The sequence below is a fragment of the Falco rusticolus genome, chromosome 5, assembly GCF_015220075.1.
Source record: "Falco rusticolus isolate bFalRus1 chromosome 5, bFalRus1.pri, whole genome shotgun sequence".
In the NCBI taxonomy this organism is placed as follows: domain Eukaryota; kingdom Metazoa; phylum Chordata; class Aves; order Falconiformes; family Falconidae; genus Falco; species Falco rusticolus.
Window position 1 is genome coordinate 45,276,156 of NC_051191.1, and position 26,687 is coordinate 45,302,842.

Below are 26,687 nucleotides of genomic sequence, written 5' to 3' on the forward strand. Positions count from 1 at the left end.
AAATTTCTAATGATTTTTAAGAGATTAAGGTTATTTATTTAGCTAATAAAAGTACGAGAACACCTGTAAAACTGTTACTGAGAGGGACTAAACCAAATCATTTGTGGCATCAACAAGGATCTTTCCATTGACTTGGAAGTACCATAGGTCTGGAGTAATTAACACACTCTATGAAAACATAACATGAAAACCCCGCCTGCCACAATGTCATTTTGCCATTGCTGTGCTTTATATCTTGTGAGCACAGGTCATGGGAGAATGCCACTGGTCTCAGTGGGGGAATGGTGAGGGATCTTACCCGAGTTGCCTGTTGTACCTATAGTTCTAGCTACATCAATTACTAGACCAGGAACACGGGGCTGTAACCTGGCTTTTCACATATGCACAGTATCAAGCGGTGCATTAAACAAGGACGTGCCTATGACCTGGCCAGCACTGAGCATTTTCAGCATAGCTTGTCAGAACCCAAAAATCATAAGGAACAATTAATTCTGGTGCCCTGAAAAAGTCCCCCAATTCAAAAGTTTACGTATCTGCAATCCATAACAGAACCAAGAGTACCAGGAGTACCAGAAGGGATGACTGGATCTGACACCAAAGGGATTGTTGTATTTCCTAACATTAAAAAGCCACGATCCCGGCGTCTGATGGGTGTGCAGTCCCTCCTGCCCGATTCGCCGAGCTACCAACTCAGTTTTGCTCCCGACCTCAGCGGAGCCCGGATTTTCCCTTTTGTCTACGCCGGGTTGCGCAACGAAGCCGGCTCGCATCTGCGCTGGTGCCCTGCCGCGTCCCCGCATGGGGTTAAATCCCTCTTCGGGGGGTCCCCGCACACGCGCACGCACCCCGCCGCGGCCCCCTCCGCCCCACCCCACCCGCAACCCGCTAATTCGCCTCGGGGGCGGGGCGGGCCCCTGTGTGCCTCAGCCCGGACCCCGGCCCGCCCGCGCCCCCCGGCCCGCCCGCCGCGGGGCAGCGCAGCCTCGCTCCTTGCCGCGCCCGGGGCGCGCGCGGCCGCCTCAGCGACGGGAGGACCCGCTCGGCCCCCCTCGCCCCGGCACCCGCGTCCCTCCCTTCCCCTTCCGCAGCGCGACGAGGCACCACCTCCCCGGCGCTGCCCCGGAGCACCTGCGGCGGGCGCCCCCGCCGCCCCGCACGGCGCCCCCGCCGCCGGGGCGATGCACCTGGCGGGGCGGGCGCGGCGGACGCCGCTCCCCGCGCGCGCGCCTCCCCCCGCCCGCAGCCACGGCCGGCCCGCGACACCGCAGTGGAGCGCGAGGCGCCGCCGCTGGCGAGGGGCGGGCGGGGCGGGGCCGCGCGGGCCGGAGGGCGGGGGCAGGCGGGGGGGGCGCCGAGCCCGGGCGGCCAGTGAGCGCGCGCCAGCCGCGTCTCCCCAGCAACGGGCCTGGCAAGTCAGGGCTGCGCCTCCTCCCCCCGCCCCGCCCTTCTCCCGCCCGTCGGCGGGGTCGTTATTCCCCTCAGCCCGGCCGGCCGCGGGCACGGGGGCTGGGGCTGCCCGCTCCCCCGCGCCGTCCGGCGGGCCGGGGCTGCGTGTGCATGGGAGCGGGGGGGTCGGTTCTTCGATGGCCTCGTCCGTCCTCCGTCCCCCCCCCGCGCCTTCTCCTCCACACTCCACCCAGAAATGATCCGGTGAAACTAGGAGGTGGTGATTCTCCTCCCTCCCGCTGCTGCTCTGGAAGGGACTGCAGGAATCTCTGCTCCGAGGCAGGGGCTGGGCAGAGGAGGGCGGTCTGTGGAGGGGGGGGGCCGCTGTGGCCCGCGGTGTAGCTCTCCCGGTGCGCGGCGGGGTGCGTGGGGGGCTGCTCGGTTCCTCGACCATGGGGAAGGACCAGGAACTGCTGGAAGCTGCTCGCACTGGGAATGTGGCTCTGGTGGAGAAACTCCTCTCTGGGAGGAAAGGAGGGATCCTGGGCAGTGGATCTGGAGCTATTCCCTTGTCCAGCTTACTGAGGTAGGGACGTCGTTCCCCATCCGATGCTGGGGTTATTGACCTCCACTTCCCTGCCATCATCATCGCCCCTCTCATCTTCATTTCCATTCCTGCATCCTTCATAGTAACAATAAATCGTTCACTCTCTCGCCAAGTACAAGTGTGCCTGCGTTTAAAGTCACAGGCAGTCATTTTATTAATACAGTGCTACTGAATTTCTTGCCTTCAATGCGTCTGTAAGGTACTTGTTCATTCTGTTACTAGCTGTGGTGCAGAACTTGTGTTTTTTAATGCTGGGCTGATACGCACAATATACTCATTACCCTTTCTTTGATATTTCATCTTCAAATTGCTGCTTTTAATCACAGATGGAAGTGTTAATCACAGACAAGGCGTTGCATTGTGGAATTTTGTGTAAAAAGCCATAGCTTCACCCTGTGCCCTCACCCATAGTTGCTACCCTCACTTGCAGAAGAAATTAGGCATGCCATAGGAATGAGCCTACAAAACAAAGAAAGGGAATGTATATATTATTATTTTTTAATGAGAAATCATAGAGGCAGAGGAGTAAAACTTATGGAGCAGGTTAGGTAAGAGCAGTATCACTTCCAAGGTACCTGGATTTTGTGTGGTGAAACTGGGTTACTGGCCATGTTGGGTGAAAGGACTTAACTTCAGCTATTAGTTGTATCTCAGGCAATCTACAGCATGGCTTTGATGTTAAGTTTCATCATCACAGGCGTTTATGACATTAGACAGTATTCAAGTAAGAGAAGGTCTGCAGCACACAGTGCAATGCTTGTGTTCAGTACTACACTAGGCATAGCAAAAGAATGAACTGAAACACTGTTGACCTAGAACTTGAATAAATGGGGTGTTTGGCTTGGCTTTTGGTGTGTTTTTGTTGGGTTGGTTTTGGTTTTTTGAACGAAAGAAAAGGCCTAGAGAAATGGAAATTGCTTAAATGAAAATCTATTTGTGATTGCGTTGCCAGTACCTCTTTGTCAGTGTATTCCAATTATTTCAGTATCCCCTCTCTGAGGAAATGTACTGTAACTGTCCAAATTAAACCCATTTAAATTCTGTTACAAAGTCTTGCTATTTTAAAGCTGGTTTTAGTGCTAAAAACAACAGTTCAGATACTCATAGTTTACCAAAGTTCTGTGATGCACCAGGTCAATTAGTTACTGCATCATTGTTGAATTACTAGCCCATTGACCAAAATCAAAACACACACTGTGTGATTGCTTTTTGTACTGTACTTGAACAGGTTGCTTAGCAAGAAGTACACCAGGTAATTGGCTGAATTTAAAGTATGAGTCTTCTTAAAATGTGATACACATTTTTCATAAAACAGAAGTTCACTTCAGTACAATGACTAGCCATTTATAATAGAGTTCTACTGTGTGATTTGTGTAGTGATTTTCTTCAGGGCTACTGCCTGTCCTATATTCTTGCACTGTTACTTTCATGTCATGTATCGTAAGTTCTGTACATCCAGAAGGAGTGTATTTGATTGTGTTTTTTATTAAACAGTGGTGTTTTTACTTTGTGTATACAGAACACATTAACCATGTGTTTTGTATATACAGATGGGTCATCTCAGTCATCCTTTGTTATTCAGAATGTAACTATTTTAGGTTGTAAACTCAACTGTAGTCTTTTATTTTGGAAGTGTACTTAGCTTAAAGAGAAATAAAGCAAGTAAAACGTACTGTTTTATTTATGGTATTTCTTACTAATGCTATCAAGAATGCTTATGGCTTCTGTAAACATAACTTCAAAAATTAAAAGTAAAAATTTATCATACAGCTGCTAACATATTTCTAATTTTAAGGAAGGTATTTGAATACATTTGAAAATAATTTTGTGATGGATTGGTGCATAAACATTCACAACCCAACACACAATTGAATGTAATGCTTTTTCGAGGGAATCTTAAGAATTTCATTGACTTCACCAGGAATGCCCAAAGTAGAAGCTACTATCTGTTGTAGAATGTGCTTTCAAGAAATAATTACATGTGCTAGGTATTTTAACATACTTTTTTTTTTTTTTTGAGATGTTGCATGATCTATCTGATGCCAGTAGTTATGAATTAAGTCCAAAATGACATGCACAATTAAGGTTGGATCTGTCTTGGTACACAGCATGTGGAAACAAAAGAAGGTACTAAAAGGGAGTCATACTAGCATCTTGAGCCTGTTTAGGAAATCAACACTTACTGAAAATAGCAAAGTTGTAGAAGAACCGTAATTGTACAGTATGAAAGTTTGATTTTGATGTTGGGGGGATCTGAAGATTTTTTTGATAGAAAATCAATTGAAGAAGCTTACTAGTAGAGCTATACTAGTATTTTTTGCATACAGTTTATTAGGCTAACAACTGCTTTTTAAAGTTATAATAAAGAGAAAGCAATAGAAAAAAAATAGGGACATGTTTTTCTTTTTATAGAATTTTAGGGGACATTGTGTTTGACAGTAACTCCTGGTGATTCATTGATCATAATTATTGCTCAGTTCCTAAAATGGTGCCCCAGAACTGTACCTGTCCCATTGTGCTGAGAAAGGTCCATGTTGTTTCATGCTTCTTCTAGTATTAAGTTGGAAAAGTCCAAGTCTTTCAGCATACAAACAGGCTAATACTGTGCCTGATGCGCTGGTCTGAGTAGCGGTACACTTTCCCTTTGGATTTCTTCTGTGTTGGAGACAACTCAGTTTATGTGGCTGAGCTCTCCATGGCTTGATGCCTTTTTTTGTGGAAATTTGCTTTGCATTAATTATATATCTTGTGAATGAAACCTAACAGTCATGAATTGACAAACATATATTGATTGTTACTTGAACCAAGGAACAAATTATCTGAGCTCTGATCTCCTATTTACATTTTTATAACTTTTTTTTTCTGACTCTTGGTGTATTTTATGGTACTTGAGGGAGAAAGAGGGCAAGCTTTTGTATGGTTGTTTTATGGCTGAACCTGCTGATGTTAATTGTAGAGTAAATGGTGTAATTTTTAAGGGGCTGACTTTTAAGTTATAAGTCATTATATTAAATTATGACAACAGTTCAGGAAAACAACACTGTTCTGGAAGGCTGTTTAAGCACTCATATAAATATATGAATTAATTCTTGTGAGGATTTAAACACATGCTTAAAGCAGAGTATGTGCAAATTGCATAAAAATGATATATGCTTAATTAAGAGGTGATACACACCCAGATACCTGTAATAGAAGCTATAGAAGACCTCATGCCCAAATTGATTTATCTAAAGGAATGACAAAATATCAGTGAGGTTTGGCTATGTGGACCCTATAATTTGTTTCAGTTCAAGAGAAGCATTAAAAAGCTCTGGGTCAGTTTGTGGACCCTACCTCAATCTCCATACTCTGTGCTGGAATGTAAAGATTGTGGGTGAATATACTATGAATTCCTCAGGTGCAAAGGTTAACATAAGGCATTGCAACGTACTAGAGCAAGTATAACCCTCAGTAAACACCTGGCATAGAGTAATTCACTTAAACCTGGGTATTTATTGGAATTTTAGATGCTCATGAGTTTCTGAGGCATCTGCGTGGTCTAATGGACTTTAACAAAGAACCATGGCCTGCGGATATACATCTAAATTCTAGGTGGGATACACTAGGACATCTAAAGCTGGGCTTCTGGGATTCCATTGCCTGGAATTGTAATACATTAGTATATTAACTATATTTCCTATATTAAAAAAGTATGGCTTTTAGATATGTAATAGATTGCAAAGAGAATTTTCACAGATTGTAAAATTATTTCACTGGCTTTTATATTGTTCCAGTATAAACACGAAAACTTGAGAGTAAAATCCCATAGTCCCTCTTAACAGAATGTATCATTCAGTTCCTGTATGCCAAATCCTTAAATGTGCATTAAATGGTTTAACACATTAAAAAAGTGTTTCTAAGAGAACCGGTATTTTTAATTTACTTAATTTCATTATCTGTATATACGTAACATGTTTTTATTGACCAATCAATTTTTCATTATTGGATAGAGACGGGCTTTGTTTCTTTTAAAGTGTTTTAGGAAAAATAACTTTGAAGATTTTCATGTATCTTAGAGACCTTACATCATTTTGCCACCTGAGGTCACGTGCATGCCTTTTTGCCCTACTAATATGTTGCAACCTAAAGAAAAATGCATAGTTCTTGATTAAATGCTAATTTTTAGTCTTTTTAAACTTTACATGTTAAAAAAGCTTTGTATTCTTAACAGGACTGTGGGATAAAATATGAATTAATGTGAACTGGCAGAGAGTAGTAGGGAAGGGTGAATTGGCCCCTTCTTGCTCTTTGTTGGCTGCTGGCATTACACAGCACGGGAGGGCGGAGCAGCCTGCGTGGAGCTGGTTTTTTCCCCTTCTACGCTTGGCAGACTGTGGCAGGGAATGGCTCCATTCTCTGCTTATCCTCCTTTAGCACAGCTATGCCATGTATAGGCCTGGCCCAAGATATTTCTCCTCTAAAGTATAGGAAACCCAGCAAGCAGATTGTCAATCTGTGAGCTGCAATCTGTTCCCTCGTCTGTTTCTCAGAGCAGTGTCTTGCTCATAGCAAAGCCACAGTTTAGCCTGATGGCCTTAGTGCACACTGAGAGCCACACAGACCTACATCTATCCTTGTGCAGAACCCTGTGATTCATTCAGCTTCCTGTGCAAAATCAGATCACACTTAGATATGACTTGTAGAGCAGGAAGTATTTTAAATACTGAAATACCTTATAAAGTTTTAATTAAAATTTTAACAAAGTTGTTTTCATGTTATAATTTAAATAACAGATGGATCACCTAATCAACAAAAATAAAGGTACTAGGTTTATTTTTTATTGAAAATAGTGTTGTTTAAAGTAAGAGAAACTTCCTTAGCTTGATCTTATAAAGAGATTGTATTATATGAGGCTTGCAGTACCGGGGTTCTGGGCTCACATGCTTCTGAGCTCACTTGTGTCTATGTTAGAAGGTATTTTAGACAACCAGTGCAGATAATAAAATGGCAAGTATTTGTTACGTGTAGGTCAATGGGGCATCCAGTTAGCCTATGCTTATTTCTAATCTTAGTTACACTAATTAATACATGGAAGTTTTCGTACTGATGTCCCAAGCAGAGACTCGCATTCCCAGATTCTTTATCCTGTTAGAGTAGGAAACTTAAGTCTTCCGGGGACATATTTAGTTTTATTTCCTTTTGTCTTTCAGTATGAAATGCAAATTAATGATCACCGCAACACTTAGTTTGTGCTGTTTGGTATCAGTGATAGTTAATTGATGCCCTGATTCTGCCTGTTTGCCCTTTCAAATTATGAGATTCTCTTAAAACTTAACCTTTGTTTTGTTATTTTCTACCTTTCTTGGACTTATTTTTATCCTTATTTCTGAGAAATGGTTTCAATCAAAGTTTAGACAAAATTTTCTCTATGGAATTCCTTAGATTTCTTTGCAAGTTTGAAACATTTACAATATGTGAAGTAGCAATACGGGCAGTATCCAGGACATCTGGTGGAAATCTTACTATTAAGGGCCAGGCAATTCACAAAGTTGGTGTAATAAATCTTTCCTAGGAGCTCAGTGTGGTCCTGGATTCACAGCTCTGTATTTAATTTCTGTGGATAAACTTCTTTCTTCTCCTTACTCCAGATCTTGTTTTCTGAGTATTGCTCAAGCATACATTCTATTAATTTTCTAAAATGTTAGACCAAATGTAAAAAATGACCAGCAAGAACTGCAGACCTAGTGTAAAATCTACCAAGGCCATATTATTTGCCCATAGATAGGATCAGGGTATGGGATACAGCAGTACTGGGAGGACTGATGGAGTCAGGAAGACTTGGAAGAGAAATTGTATAAACATGTTAAGAAGAAGGTAAGGAAAATCCCAAGAAAGATGATGCGGCTGTAACTTAAAAGAACTCTTTTAGAATTCTAGAATTCTTAGCCACCAGATGGCTAGCATCTAATGCTACAGAGAGCCATATAAATGCGTTTTGATCTCCATCTTGTTTTCCATCTTGTCTGACATTGATGGTTTTAGTAGTTTGGTAATTCAATAGAATTAATGCTTCTTTATACATTTTTAAAACTGATATATGACATTGCTGCATTTAAGTGACAGTGATATAGCAGAGCTGAGAGGGCTAATAGGTGAAATAAAGTGAATGATGATGTAATCTGAAAGGTCTGCTATCTTGTGATTTGTCAGGGTTGGAAATGTTACGATGAGCAAATGCAGATGCTTTTAAGACAAGCATTTTCACAGTTACTGCACTAGTGATCGAGAAGAACATAACCATGTTTCTAAAAATCTACGTGTAGATTCTTTTGTTTACCTTAGTTTCAGTTTGTATGGATATTCATGGGTAAGTCATTAAGGAGCTGCTTATAGCTCTAGCCCATTGTTTTATTGCCCTAACATAGGCAGTAGTTGAACCATCCTACAGACTGCTTTAATTTATGCTACTGCTATATAATCTCTTAAGGGACAATACAGTGTAGAGTGCAGTTATACTCCCTTTCCTTAGCAAGCTTAGCCTGCTCGCCTGGGGAGGTGACATATACATGAGTTCCACCGCTGGAATTCCGTTCTGCTGTGGAATTTTTCTGCTGGCCACTTTCAATCAGAGTATGCATCCTAATAATTTTTATTACTTAAAGGTAAAATATTTTGACAACTTCTAATGTTGAATGTGTAAGGCATAATAACCAGTGTTAATTCCTGCCTACTGATGTGACATTTTCATGTACATGGATCCTTTTGGGAAGTAGGGAATACATTTTGTTTGAACTTTATAGCCTTTATGGGAAGACTTTTATTACTTTTTAATTACTTTTTCCTGATAATCCTGATAGCATTTTCAGTATGTTCACTTTGCATTTAAGAAGTGATACAACAAGTCTTCTGTACCTAATTTAACACCCATGAATTTCTAATAAGGTACATGTATCTAATGTAAGAAAGGATCTGTGCGATTTAATTCCACGAGATTGTGCTTTTATTAAAATAATTTTACACTATTTCCCATTTATTGCACATACATTTTCTAAAGAAAGAAGAAATGCTAAAAATGACATCTTGAGTGTTATTTGTTTCCAATTTAAAACACCCAGTGGTAGCTATGTTTCTGTAGGTGTCGATGTCTGTGCTGGGTGTCTTAAGTTCCCATTATAGCCAATGGAGATCTAGTCGATACAGTTGGGGAACATATGGAGTGATTCAGCTCAACCTAAAGTAGATATTGTATGATTTTATTTCAAACTGAACCTAACTTAAATATTTTTGTAGGTAAAAATATTTCAGTGAAGAACAGGAGAACAATTCTAGTTGAAGGAAAATGTAGAATATATATAAATGACCACTTAAATAGTTAGGTTAAAACAAAATTAGGGTAGGAATTCTATCCTTGCATATTTTATAGCTGGTTTGGATGAATTCAGAAGTAGTAGACATTAGGTATTGAGGCAGAATCCACATGAGAAATACAGAAAATGCATAATGTTGTATCACATGACGTTTGTTGCAAATGTGCCAAGTGTGCAAGAATGGAATTAGAAAAGCCTTAGCTGGAGTTGAAACTAGTGAAGGATGGCAAAAGCATAACTACATTGACAGCCAAAAAAAAAAAAAAAGAAAAGAAAAAAAAAAAAGTAGAGATACTGCTCACTGGGGCAGGAGACCTAGTGAAAAAACACATGGAAAAGGCAAGGCATTCACTGCCTTTTCTACCTTTTTTTTTTTTTTTTTTTTTTGTCTCACAAGTTTGGCTTCCCATGTTCCTGAGCCTACTAGCAAAATTTGTGTGGCAATGAAACATTGCCTGCAGTAGAGGAAGATCAGGGGAACACTTAAATTCAAGGGATCGATGTTACTGTGAGGCCACTGTTATCTTTGGAAGATCATGTCAAGCATGAGAAGTTTCTGATGACTGGAAAAGGAAAATGTCACGTCCGTTTTCAGAAAGGGCAAGAGAAAGGTTCTGAGGTCATCACGCTCATCAGTCTAACCTAAAGTCCTAGGGAAAGTTACAGAGCATCTCCTCATGGAGGTAGTTTCCAGATACACCAAGGACAAGAATGTGACTGAGAACAGCCAGCATGGATTTACCGAGCTGAAATCATGCATGACCAACCTTAATTGCTTTCTATTAACTGCCTCTGTGGTCAAGGGGAGAGCCAGGAATGGTGTTTTAACTTTACTTTAGAGCAGTCTCTTTCAGTCAAAATGGTGAACTGTGGACTGATTAAGAGGATGATAAGATGGGTGGGAACTGGGTGGACTGCATGGCTGTGAGCGTTGTGATCAACAATAAAGAATGCAACTGTTCATGTCTACTAGAGGGTTTCCTCAGGATTCAAGGGCCAGTATTGATTGCAATATAGCAGTGTAACAGGTTTGTAGATGATGCCAAACTGGAGAGAAACAATTCATATGAAGAATTGCTATTAGGAGGGACATGGGCAGGCTGGAGAAAAGGGCTGGTGGGAGCCTTGTGAAATTCAGCCAAAGCCATTGTGAAGTCCCGCACCTGGGAGTGAATGACCTCTTGCACCGCTACAGGCTCTTATGCTGGAGTTGGATAATTTTTTGTGTTTTCTTCTTTTTCCATCATATTAGTCACTACAAGAACATCAATATCACATTTAGTCTTTGAGTTTGCACAGTAGTAACTTTCTCTTTTAAGAATGGTGTGATTGGTATGTGGATTTTTTCCTAACCCTTCATAGCCCAGACAAATGCTGAAATAGGTTAAGTTGTAAGGTATTCATGTTGTCACAGTATGAGAAGTGTACAAGAGAAAGATTTTTTTAGAGACAGTAAAAAAAGGAGTTTTGTAAATTAGAATTGGGAATATCATCTGGAATCGGTATTTTCCCTCTGCATATTGCCTGAATCTGAAACCTTTGTGGTGTAACTTTCTAGTGTGTTTGTTGCTGGTAGTTCTGAGAGTTAGCTGAGTGTAATGTTTTCCATATTTACTTGCTGACTTGTCAGGATCATTGTTTTCTATTTTTAGATGCCGCTAGATATGAGTTGTGAATCTGTGTGTCTAGTTTATTTTTGCAGATGAAAACACCCAACACATTAGTATTAGCGGTTAGATCCCAGAATCTCAATTAAGTCTTTGGTAAGGTTTCCTAAAAATGTAATTTACACTTATTTTTAGTTTTCAATTTTCTCAAGTAATTATTTATCCACTTCCATATCCTCCTTGTCATCTGTATAGCTAATTTGTCAGATTATGCTCATAAGTAATTTGCAATCACTCTGCTTCCTGCTTTGTGCACATTTATTGAAGAGCAGTATCTTGCATAACCAAGTAGTAATGATCTCCCATGGATCTTCTCACACAATGTGCACAAGTAAAATTTCAGAGAACCAAATATACCAAATGTAGAAATAAGGCATATGGTATATAGTGTATATATATGTTACAAATCTGTTGTTTGCCTGTCACAATAGTTAAATCTATCCCCTCTATTTTTAATTTTATGTAGACTGTGTAAGCCTTGATTTCAGAAGGATAGGAGTTATGACATAAGCAGAAAATTAAGTCTCTGAAAGAATGGAATAGGCATGTGTTCTGGGTGAGGAGATGTGGCTGGAAGACAGGTGGAGGGAGAGAGACCTGAATAAGGGTATTTGGAATGCTTTGGCAAGTAGGCTGTAGATAAAAATCTGAAAAGGCTGGAATGCTAGAAACGGTTGGTAAAGGAAATAAGTATAAGAATTGAGATGGAGTAAGAACTGAGGCTGATGACCATGGAGGTTAGCTCTGATGAGGAGCAGAAGCAGCAAGTTTAGGAGACAAGATACAAGGAACAGGGCTTACATTCAGAATAAAGAGAAAATGTGTAACTACTGAAATAGAGTTTTCATCCAAAGCCTGACATTTTCGTATTTCCTTGCTGTAACAAATATTTGTGTAATGCATTTGCAAACTGTCTCTTTTTCTTTTAGTGCTAAAATAGACAGTGGTTAATAACGTGCCATCGGTCATCTAAGTAGTTTAACTGGAAGAGGTTGTGATGGATAAGATGACACCACATGATGAAATTTCTGGAGTTTTAGTTTACTTTTTATTAATGGTAAAAATAAGATCACTGGTGCAGTTTTTATTTAGCCCCCTGAATGTAGGCATTATATATTTTTTTTAATGACGCAATCCTATAATGTTTTCTTTGGCAAGGTTCTTACCTCAGCTGCAGCCCAGGGTAGACAGTGCTCACTGCAGTTATTCAAGATTTTTTATCCTTAATATTCAGTGTTTAGCCCTGAGCCTTATTTACTGCACACAATTCAAACCCTTCTCTAGAAGAAGAATGATTAAGTTTTCTCCTGGGTTTTTCAGTGGTGTTTGTCACTGTAGTTATCTGACTGCTTCACATCATTAACGAGTTTACTGTCAAAGTACTTCTGTGACTGGATAAAGGTGTTAATATCTGCAGTTCACAAATGATAACTGAAGCACAGTTAGATTATGGTGAGACATACCCACTGACTTGGTGTTTCTAACTGGTGACTACAAGGTGCTCATTTTTCACAGTATTAATATAGTTTAAAAACGTAGGAACGGCTTTTCTTGATCAGAATGAAGGTCCTTCTAGCCAAGTATTCTTCTACAAACTCTCCTAACTGGGAGTTAGGCTGGTCTTAGAAGAACATAGTAGCAAAGCAAGCATATAGTAATACTTCCTCTCATGTACTCTCTCAGCTTCCAAGAATTTACAGCAGCTTTGAGACAGATGTGTTGTTTTTGTATTTAATAGCTCCAGTGGATTCTTCTTCTATGCATTTATTCAATTGCATTCTTTTAGCATTTGTAGCATGTCACAGCAAGGGTTTCACAACTTAATGCAGTATTATGTGAAGAACATTCTCTATAAATTAAATAGCGTTTTATATGTTCAAATGTATAAAGATCTGTTCAGAGGTTTGTTTCTGGAGTGCAGTTATGGGTAGAATCCAGTTCTGTGGTGCAGCATTAGACTGTTGTTCCTCTTCTTTGTTTAATAGATTTAGTAAATACCAATGCACCTTTTAATACCTTTGATTTTCAAAAAGAAGAGTTCTTACTCAGTCATTCCCATTATAGGGGGTACGCCTTCAGCTGTTCCAGGATCATCATTCATTGCACAAGGAAAAATAATATGGAATCATGTAACTGTTAAGGCTAATACATAATGTGTAAGCAGGATGACTTAGCACCAGCTAATAAATCCTTGCCTTTGCAACCTCAATAATTTTTTAATGCACTTTTCTATATATATTTCTATAAATATTTCCACAGAAAAATATGTATATTTTCAACAAAAAAAAGTGTATTTTGAGAATGTAGATATAGACTACTTGTGTGGTGATGAACAGAACATAATGAATTTGGAGATGCCTCTATTAATTTACAAAAACTATAACTCCTGATGGGTATCTAATATCCGCAAAAAATTATGTGGAATTAGAGGTGCTGGAGGATATTTCTTATTTTATTTTCTTTCTTCTTTTTTTTCTTTTTGGCAAGTAATGATATGCATTTAAATAACATTCCCATTATATTACCTGAAACAACAAAGGTGAGACAAGGAAAATCAAACTTTAATTGCTGAAGGTCATTTGTAAAGCTGGAAGTGAAACAGCTGCAGGTAGGGGAAGGATGCTACTTTCCTCTCTTTTTTTGTGGGAAATGGTTATTCAGGAAAGAGCAAGGTCATTCCCCAGTGATAAAATATTGTGTTTTATACATTGTACCTTAGAAAGGTATTCTGAGGCATAAATAGGATGTGTATCATTTCCCTACTTAAACTGGCAAATCATAATTACTTCAGGAGTAAACTTTACAGTAGATGAAGACGGTCCTGGTCACCAGTACTTACTATGTTGGTACTGCTTAACCAAAAAAGAGAAACTTCAGTATTCAGCCTCCATGTCTCTGTCATTCAGGCAAGAATAAATGAAAAAAGGTAAAATGAAAAGCTTATTGTACACTTGCAGGCTCAAGAATTTTGGCATAATGCCGGTGTTGGAGGGCACACCCATCTAGCATGGTCTGATTGAGAAAATAAGTGATTGATTTGGATCTGCCTGTAAGAGTCTAAAAATGTTAGTAATTCATTGTGACATTGTGATATTAGTTTTGTGCACTTCATGAATTATGTTGAAGATTGTCAGAGATGTCTCAAAGACGGAAGATTTGGGTCCAGATGCAGATTTTGCAGAAAATCCTGGAGAAACTGAGAGATACTCAGTATGATGCCATTGTTTGATCTCTTCTAAATACCGAGAAACTGAACTTGGGGAGCGCGTTCAGGCTCAGGCATCAGCTGGGTTTAGGGGTGGAGTGTAGAGGCAGAGGAATCGAGAGTCATGAGAAATGCAGTGAGGTCCTGAACCTCAGAGGCTAGGCTTCCTTTACTCGCCACTCATTATGATCTAGATCACATATGTCCATTATTTAAAAAAAAATACACTGCTCAAAAGGCAAATTTACTTTGAAGAACTGAAAGCATGTACTTAAAAAGCACCCATCTTAATGCTTTCTTCAGTTCAAGCATTGAAGTGGCAAATGTTTCATAAGGTTAAAGTTCCAGATGTTTGGTCAAGTGATCTGTATGTGTATTTTACAGCTGCTTCTACATTTAACAAGCCACTGCTTAATGAGTTGCCCCTAAAGAACAGTAGTTTATTTTTGGATAGTTGCTTCTCCTCTCTAAGTGTCCAGAGTGCCAAAATCTTCATATTAAGATGGAAGTATCTTGCACTAGATTTGAAAATATTGCAATCTTTCTTTTTAAAAAAAATAAATTCAATATATATTTCAAATAAATATAATAGCTTAAAACAGGTACACTTTTGCTGAAAGGAAAGACCTGGGAATGTATAAAATTAAAAGGGTCTCAACAAGACTCAAAAAATATTTAGATTTCAGAAATACTTCAAAGCTGTTAACTTGTGAAAAAAAGACTCAGCCATGCTGAAATAAGAACATTTTCTTTTTATCCTGTATTTTCCCTTGTTAAATGTGTCTCGTACAATCAGAAGAAGAATCTTTGGCTTGTATTGCTGACTGGTTCAACTAGACCAGTGACTTCTTCAGTTAGTGTTTAGGAATACGTTGTATTTGGTTGAATTTTTTAAATTTTTAAAACTGTTTCTCACAAAATACTAGATACTCAACTAATGGCTACACAAAATTGAGCCGGTTTGTGATGTGACTGTTTTAACAATCATAGATACTCAAACTCTTAGTTTTTCTCTTGCTGAGGGTTGTATAACGGAAAAATAGGCTTTTTATTGTCAGTTTCCAAAACATACGTGGGGTTGACTTTAATCATATGGTCTCTTCACTGTTTTGATCAAACTTGAGGGAACACAAGAACTCTGATATCTAGACACTTAGCAACAGTTTTGACAAAACTGGGCAGGAGTTACATAGGTATAAATGCTGGTAAAGGAGAAACGGAAACCTCGTGATCTATTTCCAATGCATAAATATATTTTACCACAAACTGTTGCAACATTTGCTACTCCTCTTGCTTTAAAGCTCACCTGGTTGTAACAGGGCACAGACTTGGGAAACAAGTTTTGAGAAAAGCAAATGAGGTTGCTAAGAAATGTCTGCTTTTTAAATAGCCAAGGGAACATCCTTCGTGTTAGGCTGTCTACTTCAGTAGACAACCTCCAAGGAATAAATCAGCTAATTATGATAGTGGTAAGAGACAAACAGAGCTTTCTTTCCCTTCTCTCAGTAACGAAATATTGTTTTCCTAGGATTTTTTTTCCTCATCATCCCTCCCCTTTCCCAATATAACTGTTTTTCTCCTCATCCTTTTTCTTACTGTGACACCCAGTTGAAAAGGGGGGGAAAGTTAGGAAGTGAAGAATCCTGAAGTTCCTTATGCCAACCTTGAAAAAGAAGACCTTGCTGCAGGTACTCACCCCAAGGCCAGGCAGTCTAGTATGAAAAAATTGATGATCTCAGTTAATGCTTTTGGTGAATGCAGAAGGCACTAGGTTTGACAATGACATGTAAAACTTGAACATAATCAGGACAGAATTCTTTGGGAAGTTTGAAAGAGCAGGCACAGTGATGGGCAAAATAGATAAGACCAGGGATACAGGATTGATTTGGGAAGTGGGGCATGATAAATTCCTGGACAGAGAGGTAGAGATCCACTTTGAGAACCTTCCTCAAAGACTGATGAACTAAGAAGTGTAAAATAAATTTATTTAGAGAGTGACAAGAAAATACATGTGAGTGGTTGGATATTGTCTGGTCTTTGCCCAACAGACCTGTAGCACATGTGAATGAGTATGCCTAGCTACTTGGGACAATGCCGGAACCAAAACCATCAGCTCTGAAAGAAGGCAGAAGGAAGAAGCTGAGTCCCTTTTGTGGTATTTCTGTTTAAATGTGTTCTTGGGTTAAAAAAAACCCTCAGGAGAGAATGAGACAGCAGGCCTCAGGATTACTCTTTAAAGAATGGAGCCAGAGTGTCTAGACCTCTTTGGAAGGAAGTGCACTACTTTGGCTGTTCTTCAATTCGTAGTAGCTAATTACCCAAATCACCTTTGAAAATGACATAAGATGTCACTATTTCTGGATAAGTTCCCAATAAAATCTGAAGAGGAATTAAGAACAATTATTCCAGAAGTCGGCTCATACCACATATCTCCCAAGTTTCACTTGACTTGTGAGGTGCTGTGGCATTGCCGGTAGTTTCAGCAACTGTCATGTAACATGCATTGTTATAGTCTGCTGGGATTCTTGGAAAAGTCCAGAATACAGCTGAAACTTTCCTAAGAAGAATGAATCTTTTGGTAAAATTGACAATTCATTATATTCCTGAAAATGATCTTTGGGTTTTTTGGGTCTTTGGGGATTTTCTTCCTCAGCTCCACAGAAAGCGATCTATATACCAGCTTCATTTCAGACTATTGCACTACCACATTTAATGGGCATCAGATTAGCCTCCTATAAAGCATATGAAACTTTGCAAAGGATTGCTTTATTTTCACTGTAACTAAAAGGCAGATGCTACCTTTCAAAGAAGTTGGATTGACAGTCCCACAGGGAGTTGTCAGGAACTATTTTAAATGAGTGCAGATTTATCAGAGCAGCAAAGAGGAATGTCCTGTCTGTGTTAGCACTGCTCATTGCATTCTTCTTGTAGTGGAATGAAGCTGGGTTAATTAGCATTGATAATACACAACTGTGGGTTGGCTCCAGGGGTGGTGGGTTGGCCGATGTAGATAGGGTGCAGCTGTGGCTGGTTCTGGTAAGTGGTTGAGAGCCAATGAAGAGGGAGCAGCCGAGGAAGAGAGAGGAGGAAGAAGCAGAGAGAAGAGAGAGAACATACGTGAGATGAGGAGAAGGCAGCAGAGGGACTGGCATGAAGAGTATACTGGTATGAGATGGTAAAAGACCTTGTTGCAGCTTGATAGTTTGGAGAGTGCTGCGACACTTCTAATCATACGTGATTTTAGTCTCACGGCCTAACATTCAGGTAATCACAGGTAAATTCACTATAGTTTTGATGACAAATCTCTGCCTTTGCAACTTTATTAGGGCACATTATTGCACATCTAAGCATATAGAACTTGACAATAATATGAATAATTAAATATTTTTTTCATTTAAATTTGGTATTTAAAACACTTGGTTAATGTGTGAATAGTTATTTTCTTTTTAAAAGCATTTTCAGTTTAGTTTTGATGGACGTCATGCAAAGAGTTTTTGGCTAGATTTGAAATTGCTGGAAGACCTGTAAACAAACATATTGCACTAAGATTAGTGATTTGTGACACACCTTAAAAACTGTCAGAAAAAGAAACGATAGCCTGACTTTAACTTCTCATGTGAAAGCTCTCTTAATTTGATACTGCATTGCTGTGCTGAAGTTGGCTGTATGTAATACAGTCCCTGATTTTTCCATTTGATTTTTGAACAGATTTTTTGGTCAGTAAACATATGCTCTGCGTAGCAATTACTGTACCAAAGAAAGGTTTGCCATGTATCCCTGAAAATGATTCTCAAGCTTAAACTGTGATCATTTATCTTTAGCATAACAGCTTAAGACTTGCACATGTAAATATTAATTCACGTTCCAAGTACCCAAAATACATTTTGTTCAACAGCAATGTATTCTGTATCTAGACACTGAATGTATTAATGATACTGTGTAACTGTTAACGCTGCCATTTGTGCTAAATATTACACATCTCAAGTTCTGCTAGTGCTTTGATCATTAGATTCTCTTTTCCATTTGAAACTACCAATTTGTGTTTATGTGTTTCACTGTTAATCAATAGTGAGCTAGCCTGTCAATTTCTCAATTGGTCAGTATTTTCCACTACAGCTTTAAAACTTAAATGTAAATAATTGTTCACTTTATTTTGATGCTCTTTTTCTGTTGAGGTTTGGTATTACCGTCCTCCAGAAAATAAAGCAAACAGGAGAAAACACACTGGAGAAATTTTGCAAATCAGTGAGTGATGGCAATGCCTATAGAGGAAACTTTGAAAAATCTGGAAATGAGCACAGTCACAGTTATAAAATGTGCCCATTTTATAGGTCTATGCTTCAGTGAAAAGAGCAAGCTCCTTTCCCTAGAGGCACACATTACTCAAATGATATAATAACACTGAAGGCTCATATCCTTTCTCCCCCCCACCGCCTGTCTTTTTTCCATAAAGGAGAGGTGTCTGTCTGTATATCTATACATATGCGTGAATGTGTGACATAGCCATGAAGAGCAGCTAGTCCTACTGAACTAGATAGTAAAACTAAAGTGGATAAAGATTTATTATTTTTTTTTTAACTAGCTTTAATGAAGAAATACCAGCTTTTTTCCTTGAACTGCACTAGTTTTTATGGTACTTGTAGTGATCTAAATTTCTCAACATAGAAATGACATGGAGTATAAAAGAATCCAGAGCAGTAGTTAAGCTGATAAACACTCACCTCTGACGGGGAGACTCAGGTTCAAGTGTCTAGTCTGTCATTATCCCAAGGTAGTTCACTAAACACTGGTTTACCCAACAAACACTTTTTCCCTAGTCCAAAGATTATATATAGTTGCATAAACATATTGAAATAGTTAAAAATGTTTTAAACCAAAACTTACAAGCAGTATTGGTCAGGGCACTGGCTTGGAAAACAACGATTTTTAAAGGCAAACCTTAATCTTCCTATCATAACCCAGCACTCTTGAGTTTTACATTCTGTTCTTTCTTGTTTAAAAAAGTAGAAACAATTAAAACCCACTTCAGAATGATTCCTAGTTTAAGTTTTACGTAGAAAATTGTAACCATCAAAAAGTGGAAGTCAAACACTTGGCTGGATTCTAAAGGCAATATGTTGCAAAGTAAGGGAGTGTTTTGTTTGTATTTTATTGAATGCTTTCTAAACTACACTTAGTTATTTTTTGTGATGACTTTTTTTGAATAAGAAATGTGTTAAAGCTTCAATGGTAGCTTCAGAAATGTTAGCACTGTTCGAAGTGAACTTGCAGTTTTCTCTGTGGCATGGACTTCAAAGAATTACAGAACTCTGAATTTCTCAAAGTATTATGACTATTTTTTTATAGACTTGGCAAGAATTATGCAATTATGCATGTATCAGTTATAGATTTGATTTTGTTAGGCTAGGCACTGAAAAAAAATTAAAACTGTTGCCTTTTCAGATGGGTATAGTCAGTCCATTTTTGTCCATAGTGAAGTTCTATGTACAATAATTTTAATCTGCTGGAGTAATTCCTGTTCATATATGACTTCTAGCTGAACTGTTTGGGGAAAAATGTGTTCATGAAAATATGACATTGCTAAAATATGTCAATTTAGAGCATAGAGGTCTCTCTTAAGTATCTCCTTTTCTTTCTCCCCCTTTCCCCCATCTCTCTGTTTCTCTGTCCATCTCTCTTCCCCCCCGTGCCTGCTCACTCTCTCTCTCTCTCTCCATTAATCTATCTTTCCATTCATTCACCTCTTTTTCCACCTCTTCCTCCTGTTTCACACCCACACACACCCGCCCCCCGTGCTTCCCTCTTCTCCTCTCTCTCTCTCCCAGTTTAAATCGTAAAGAGAATCACCTAAAACAAAATAATACAAGAACACAAATCAGGAAGCATTGCCTATTGAGCTGGAAATAGTTAGATGGAAGGATATAGTGACAAAAAGTAGTCTGAAAAGAGGGGAAGATGCCTTTGTTTTAAAAAAAAAGTTACGTTCCTCCCTGAGGATGACCCAATGACAAGTATGATTAGATTAAAGTACAAGTTACCCATAATCCCATCTAACATGGAAAAGCAAAAATGCGAAATAGAGAAGACATGTTTTACTTGGCATATGGAAATCTGAGACTTATAATAATAAGAATAGCAAATACCCTAAAAAATTGCTGGAGTATTTGACTGATTATACTCAAGGTCACCTGATAGGAACATGAAATACTTCAGACATTTAAGAAAAGAGCTTAAGATGAGAATGTCTGATACATTTTCAGAGATAATTTTGATGGCAGCTACAAGTCAAAACTAAAAAAGCTGTGACTGGGGATTACTAGCAGTAAAGAGGGAAAAGTTGTAGATTCATACACATTTAATTGACTTTGGTGACATTACTAGATTGTATTGGATGTCTATCATGTTCAGAAATGCCTTTCTTTTTAATGTATTGTAAACAATAGAATTCAACACTCAGATTCTTCAGATTTAAAATGGAGCTGCTTTGGAATAAGCAAGAACAACAAGATAATTAATGATTTGTATAGAAAAGCAAAAAAAGTGGGGAAAGGTACAGTGACTGGCTGTTTTAGTGGTTTATAACAAACCTGGGGAGATGATTTTGTTAGTTAAAGCGTAAGTATGGATGAGCATATTCTATTTACAAGAGATAAAGATATGGAAGGCAAGTTCTTTATGGCCAGTTTGCAGTTGTCTTGAGAAAGAGGTAATTCACATAATGGGTTAAAAAGCTGTCTTGCAGAGATCGAGGTCATGTAGTTCTGCACTCCACTTCCTGAGCCTCTCTCTTTCTGAAAGATCTTAAGCCTAGGCACAGAGCCATAGAAGTGGGGGGAGCACAGTTAGGGTCTCTTAGACCCAGAAGTACTAGGGAGCAGCATGAAGTAACACCTATATTATCTGTGGATGACGTTATCGGTGTCAGGGTGAACAGAGCCAGCTAACAGAATCACAGAATCATTTAGGTTAGAAAAGATCTTTGATATCATGAAATCCAACCGTTAACCCAGGACTGCCAAGTCCACCACTAAACCATGTCACTAAGCACTGCATCTATGTATTTTTTGAATACATACAGGAATGGGGATTCCACGACCTCCCTGGGCAGCCTGTTCCAGAGCTTAACCACCCTTTCAATGAAGTTTTTCCTAATGACCGATCCAAGTGTCCCCTGGCACAACTTGAGGCCATTTCCTCTTGTCCTATCATTTGTTACCTGGGGAAAGAGACCGACCTCCAACCTCACTACAACCTCCTTTCAGGTAGTTGTAGAGAGCAATAAGGTCTCCCCTGAGCCTCCTTTTCTGCAGGTTAAACAACCCCAGTTCCCTCAGCCGCTCCTGATAGGACTTCTTCTGTAGACCCTTCACCAGCTTCATCGTGCTTCTCTGGACACATTCCAGCACCTCTATGTCCCTCTTGAAGGAGGGACCCAAAACTGAACACAGTATTCAAGATGTAGCCTCATCAGTGCCGAGTACAGGGAGACAACCACTTCCTTTGTCCTGCTGGCCACACTGTTTCTGATACAAGTAATACGATAATCCACACATGGCTCTACTTAAATTTACGTATGTGGAGGAATGACACCCAGCCTCAATCTACACAGACCAAGCTTGGGTCTAGTGGGACTTCTTAGCCCAGGTTTAGTGGCATGCAAATGTGGCTACAATACTTCCAGATCTTGGCTAGCTTTGGAAGCATTATAACTGCATGCAATTGGTAAGAAGTGCTATTAGGTCCAAACTGGTATTATGCAGACAGTTTCTATGTCTCTGTACCCATGTTTGTCTGCAGATAGTCTACCCATGAACTGTGGCATTTGGACTGCATGTTAATGGCTTGTTGTATGTACCACTAAATGTTGTACATTATCACATGGTATTCTTCAGATAAAATTCACTCCCCTTTTATAGTACAGGATGGATGGCACTCCCACAGTTGCTGTTTAGTATTTTATTCTCTCATTGTTAGTGTAGGCTTATGCCTTTAGTGCATATTATGCAGATGTTTCTATAAAGAGAATTCTTTTTCTCATATGCTTCTCAGTAAAGTTTTGCAAACATTATGCATTTATTTTCAAAACTAATCTTGTTTGATGACAGGGCATTTATTACTCCATTTTACAAGTGGATATGTGAAATGCTGAGACATTAAGGTTGAATTATTGGGTAATTTTAGATACATAATTCAAAACGCCTAAAACCCAATCTCTGATTTTGAAGAATATTTGTCATTACATAGCATTTAAAAATGCAAAGCACAATTTCCTCTGACTACTAAGGCAACTGCAAATAGCACTTTTACAGTCAAAACTCAGGATGTGGAGTTGGGCACCCTGAAAGTTACATGCTTAATGACCATTCTTGCAAAGTTAGATTTAAAAGACTTTCCTACTGTAAAAAAAAAAAAAAAAAAAAAAAAGCAACTCTGTGGCAGAAAAAGTCTACATCTCTAGAGCAACGTTGCATTATCCTGCATACTAATTTCTTCCTTTTCCCCTCGCAGTCCTCTAGTTCATCCAGAATACATTCCCCTTTCTGTTAAATTCAACAGGTTCTGTTACCACAGAATCATGACCTACCTTTACAGTAGGTTACATAGGTTGAGGCAGATTTACTGAGGGGAAAAAAATGCATGCAATTAATAGATCATGGAATCAAAGATTATGCATACATAAGGAGGAACTGAAGTCAGATCATAAAGTCTTACTTGGGCTATTTCTTGACTTTTCAGTATGACTTGTTATGTTATTTTCACATAATTGTACCTGTGTAATTTCCTTTTCTTTTTTGTAAAAACAAACTGATAAATTAGAAATTCCATTATCTTTGTGGTATCAACACTCATATATACATTAGGCCTGTGCAATTTTGCATCACAGCTGACCAGCTGCATGGTAACAGCTCATGGGGCTAAGAACCTGAGTATTCATGGACAAAGTAGTAATCTTTGAGGCCTGGATCAAACTTGCAAGCCACTAACTAGAGGAACCTGATGTAGGCCAATAACAGAGATGGCACTTCAAGATGTGCTCCGCAGAACTCTGTGTGTTTTAGTGGAATGCTTGGTAGGAGTAGCCAGTGGTCACGTACATTATTATTTTGCCAAACATGTTGCTGTCATTTGCTTAGTTATCATGGGATTCAGTTTAGGAAAATGTGTTCTAGCAGAGTGTCCAGCATGTTTCTGCTCACTCAGTATAACTTGACTCTTCTACTCTGTCCAGCTGTCATTTTAGCTTTAGCTTTGACTCAAATATCTCGTGCATCTTTGTGTCCTTTCACAGCTCTTCCTTACTCTGGAGGCTGATGCTTGCAGTCCTTTAACTCAACTATTTTCATTCTTTCAGTTCTCTCTTTCCAGATTTCTGGTTTTGTCTGTACTAGTTCGGTCGTCTTTTCTGTCTTCTCATTTAGTTTTATTTTAATTTCCTGTGAATTTCCCTTCACATGCTCACATTTCCTGTCCTCAGATTTTCTCCTGTATTTTCTCCTGTGACTTTAGGACTCCTTTCTTAGAATTCTTTAGTCTGAGGTAGATGTCTGACATGAAATTCCAACTCAAATAAAGTAGTTGTAGTCATAAGCAAAGTAAAATGTGATTTTTACACTGGGGATTGGAGGTAATGCTTAATAGGCATTATTGCTAGGGCACTTGCTAAATTTACCATCCATAAAGAAGAAAAGTTAGCCAGAGAAAGAACTTCCTTGGATCTGTTTTTTACTGATGGACAGTAACTTTTTAGCATGGTTTATACAGGATATCATAATTTATTTAATTCTGCATGGTAAGATGAACAGATTCTTAGAATGCATTAGTGCATGAATAGTACACTCAAGGAACTTGGTCTTTATACAAGGCAATCTGATTATTATAGTAGAGTGTATGGAATGCTGTAATCGGGTAGTATGGAAATAGTTTGAGAAATGCTAAAATAAAATTTAAGAGACTTTTCAAAAAATCATGTATTAAAGTGCATGAAAATTTGTGGATTAAAAACCTGCTGGTTGAAAGAGTAAGAAAGGGCATTCATTTATATAAGTGTGTGTGTGTGTATATATATATATGTAAAAGGAAAAGCTAAACCCCTCAGTAGATGAAGTTAATTTTATTGTTTTAACTAGTTATTCTGGAAAGTAAATAGGAGAATTCCTTTCTGCCATTAAAACCAGCATTTTGCTCACATCCAGCATATATGTATGTTACACATACTATGTGTTTAAGTAGCACTGCTGTGCTGGTAACACATTCAAAGTAGAGAACAGAATCCCAGTACATGGAACACAGTCTTGACTATGAAAGATATATTCTCAAAGTATTTGATTGATAACTAATGAGGGAAAACCTTGTAAAATTTCTCAAGAAAAAAAATATTTCAGAATATGTGATACTGAAATACTTTTTTGTTATATAGGCTGGATGTTTTATTTTATTAAGGATATTAGCTTGAAAATGTTCTCCACATCCGAGAATTTTTTTTGAAAGAAAACTCTGAAAAACTGAACTCATTCCACAGTATGGTTTATAGTTTTCCAAAAGAAAAATAAGATGATAAATATTGCTCTCTATAAGTCTAATAGAATAATTTGCTATCATTTTACTTTGAATATGAAAAAAAATCATCAATTATCTAGAACCTGGGCAGAAAGCATTAATGATTCATGAATCACAATTTATAAAAAAACTCAGTTCCATTTTAAAATAGAATTACAAAGTTAGGTAATGAAAGGAATACAGAATATGCAACATTATTATTTTAAATGTATAATTGTATTCAAGTAAACCAAATGATACTGTGATTTAAAAACCCCCTTAATTATGAAAAAGCCCATTGTATTAGCTTGAATATAAATGATGTAATGGATTAAAGTTTTACTAGATAATAGACTTTACAAATAGAGACCATAAATGATAGTATATTCTATCCAATGTTAAGGTTAGTAGCTAGAAAGTTACTGTAACAGTAAAAGAAAGAGGAAGATGCATTTAAATGTGGCTGACTCCAAAACTAACCTCAAGAAAGTCTGGTATGAAAACTGTCGTGTTCCTCCAACCTGTTTGTTTCCTTTGTTTAGCGTCTTGAAATAAATTGCCACTTGGGGACACGCCAAAGTTTGATTCTGCTGAGTATTTTCATTTTGGAGGAAGAAACAAAAATTGCATTAGTCAAATTGACAGACGCTGAAAAACTGGAAACAATTGGGACATGATAAGACTGTAGTAAACCCTGGATAATCAGAAATGGGTTGGGCTCAATAAAACAGTTTGATAATTAAAGAATATTTATCAGAATGCAAATAAAATTATAAAGAAAAAGTATATAAAGAATACTGAGTATGCAGAAGTTGATACCAGATACTTTATAAAACCCCTCTATATATATACTTCCGTTTATGCTATCAAAAGAATTGAGATATCGCAAGAAAGCTGAGGGTACCTAAATTCTCCAGCAACATATAGTAAGAATACTCCTAATCCCAAACAGTTTACAATACAAAAACACAGGGAAACAAAAGTAATAGAAAAACCCCCAACATTTTATCTCAAATTTTTCTCAAGGCTACAAAAGAAGGGTGTGCCAGAATTATGGATTCTTTTCACATCTTTTAGTACGGGCAAGTGGTTTTTGCCTTTTTAGTGTAGAGTTCCTCAGATGTCTGCGTTTTGTTATTCAGTTCCTTTCAACTTCAGCTTGTCTACTTTCAGTCTTCCCCCAACCTCCCACCCCAACTCCCCTGCAGGAGTTGTTGCATCTTGGTATTTATTTTCCTCTTTGATGTCTGTAATAAACATAGTGTCACTTATGCAGTTGGTGCCTGGGACATGTCCTGGTGCCTGGTTCATTTTGTGTTGAAACACCCAAGGGAATTCATATCTGGCAGTACCTGCAGATAGCTGGGGCAAAATCTGTTTCTTCTCCATGTAGATGATCAAGCACAATATGCCAGGGTCTGTTTTTAACATCTCAAATAATGAACATTTTTTTACTTAAATGGTGTATAAAGACTAGCATGTTATCACTAGCATTAATTTGGACGTCTTTTCAATTTTTTTTTTAAATAATTTGAGGTTAAAGCAGATCCTCAGACTGGTGGAAATTTTCTCATGATAGTAGACTGCTGATATAATATGGGCTGCTTTCACTTGGTAAAATTATGTCCTGCATCTACAGGTTTGCCATTTTATTTACAGAAGCTGTATCAAACCTAATGATAATTTGACTTTCACTATAGTGAAAGTTAGTGACTATAGGCAGCACCTAACATGTTTGTTTATAACTTACGCTTCACATCTAGGTGCCCGTGTTTTGAAACAGTTCCTTATGTTTTATACTGGATTTGTAACAATTGTCCTCTGTCTTTCCGTATTGAAGATGCAATTTGCAATGAAGTTAGAAAAGTGCCTTCAGCTGGTGGTGTTTGAGGCTGAATCTGAGAACTAAAATGCTTCTATGAACCTCAAGAGATATGTTT

At 38.5% G+C, this 26,687-nt stretch overlaps 1 protein-coding gene across 7 annotated transcripts in view; it reads left to right on the plus strand.

The window, feature by feature from the left end:
- Window positions 1–1,493: 1,493 nt before the first annotated feature.
- The window catches only part of ANKS1B (ankyrin repeat and sterile alpha motif domain containing 1B), a 441,694-nt gene continuing 416,500 nt past the window's right edge, over window positions 1,494–26,687 (plus strand). For all 7 annotated transcript variants that reach the window (XM_037390597.1, XM_037390600.1, XM_037390599.1 and 4 more), the window contains exon 1: window positions 1,494–1,972. In XM_037390597.1, coding sequence (XP_037246494.1) covers window positions 1,839–1,972 — 134 coding nt within the window. In that variant the 5' untranslated portion in view covers window positions 1,494–1,838. The remainder of the gene's footprint in view (window positions 1,973–26,687) is intronic.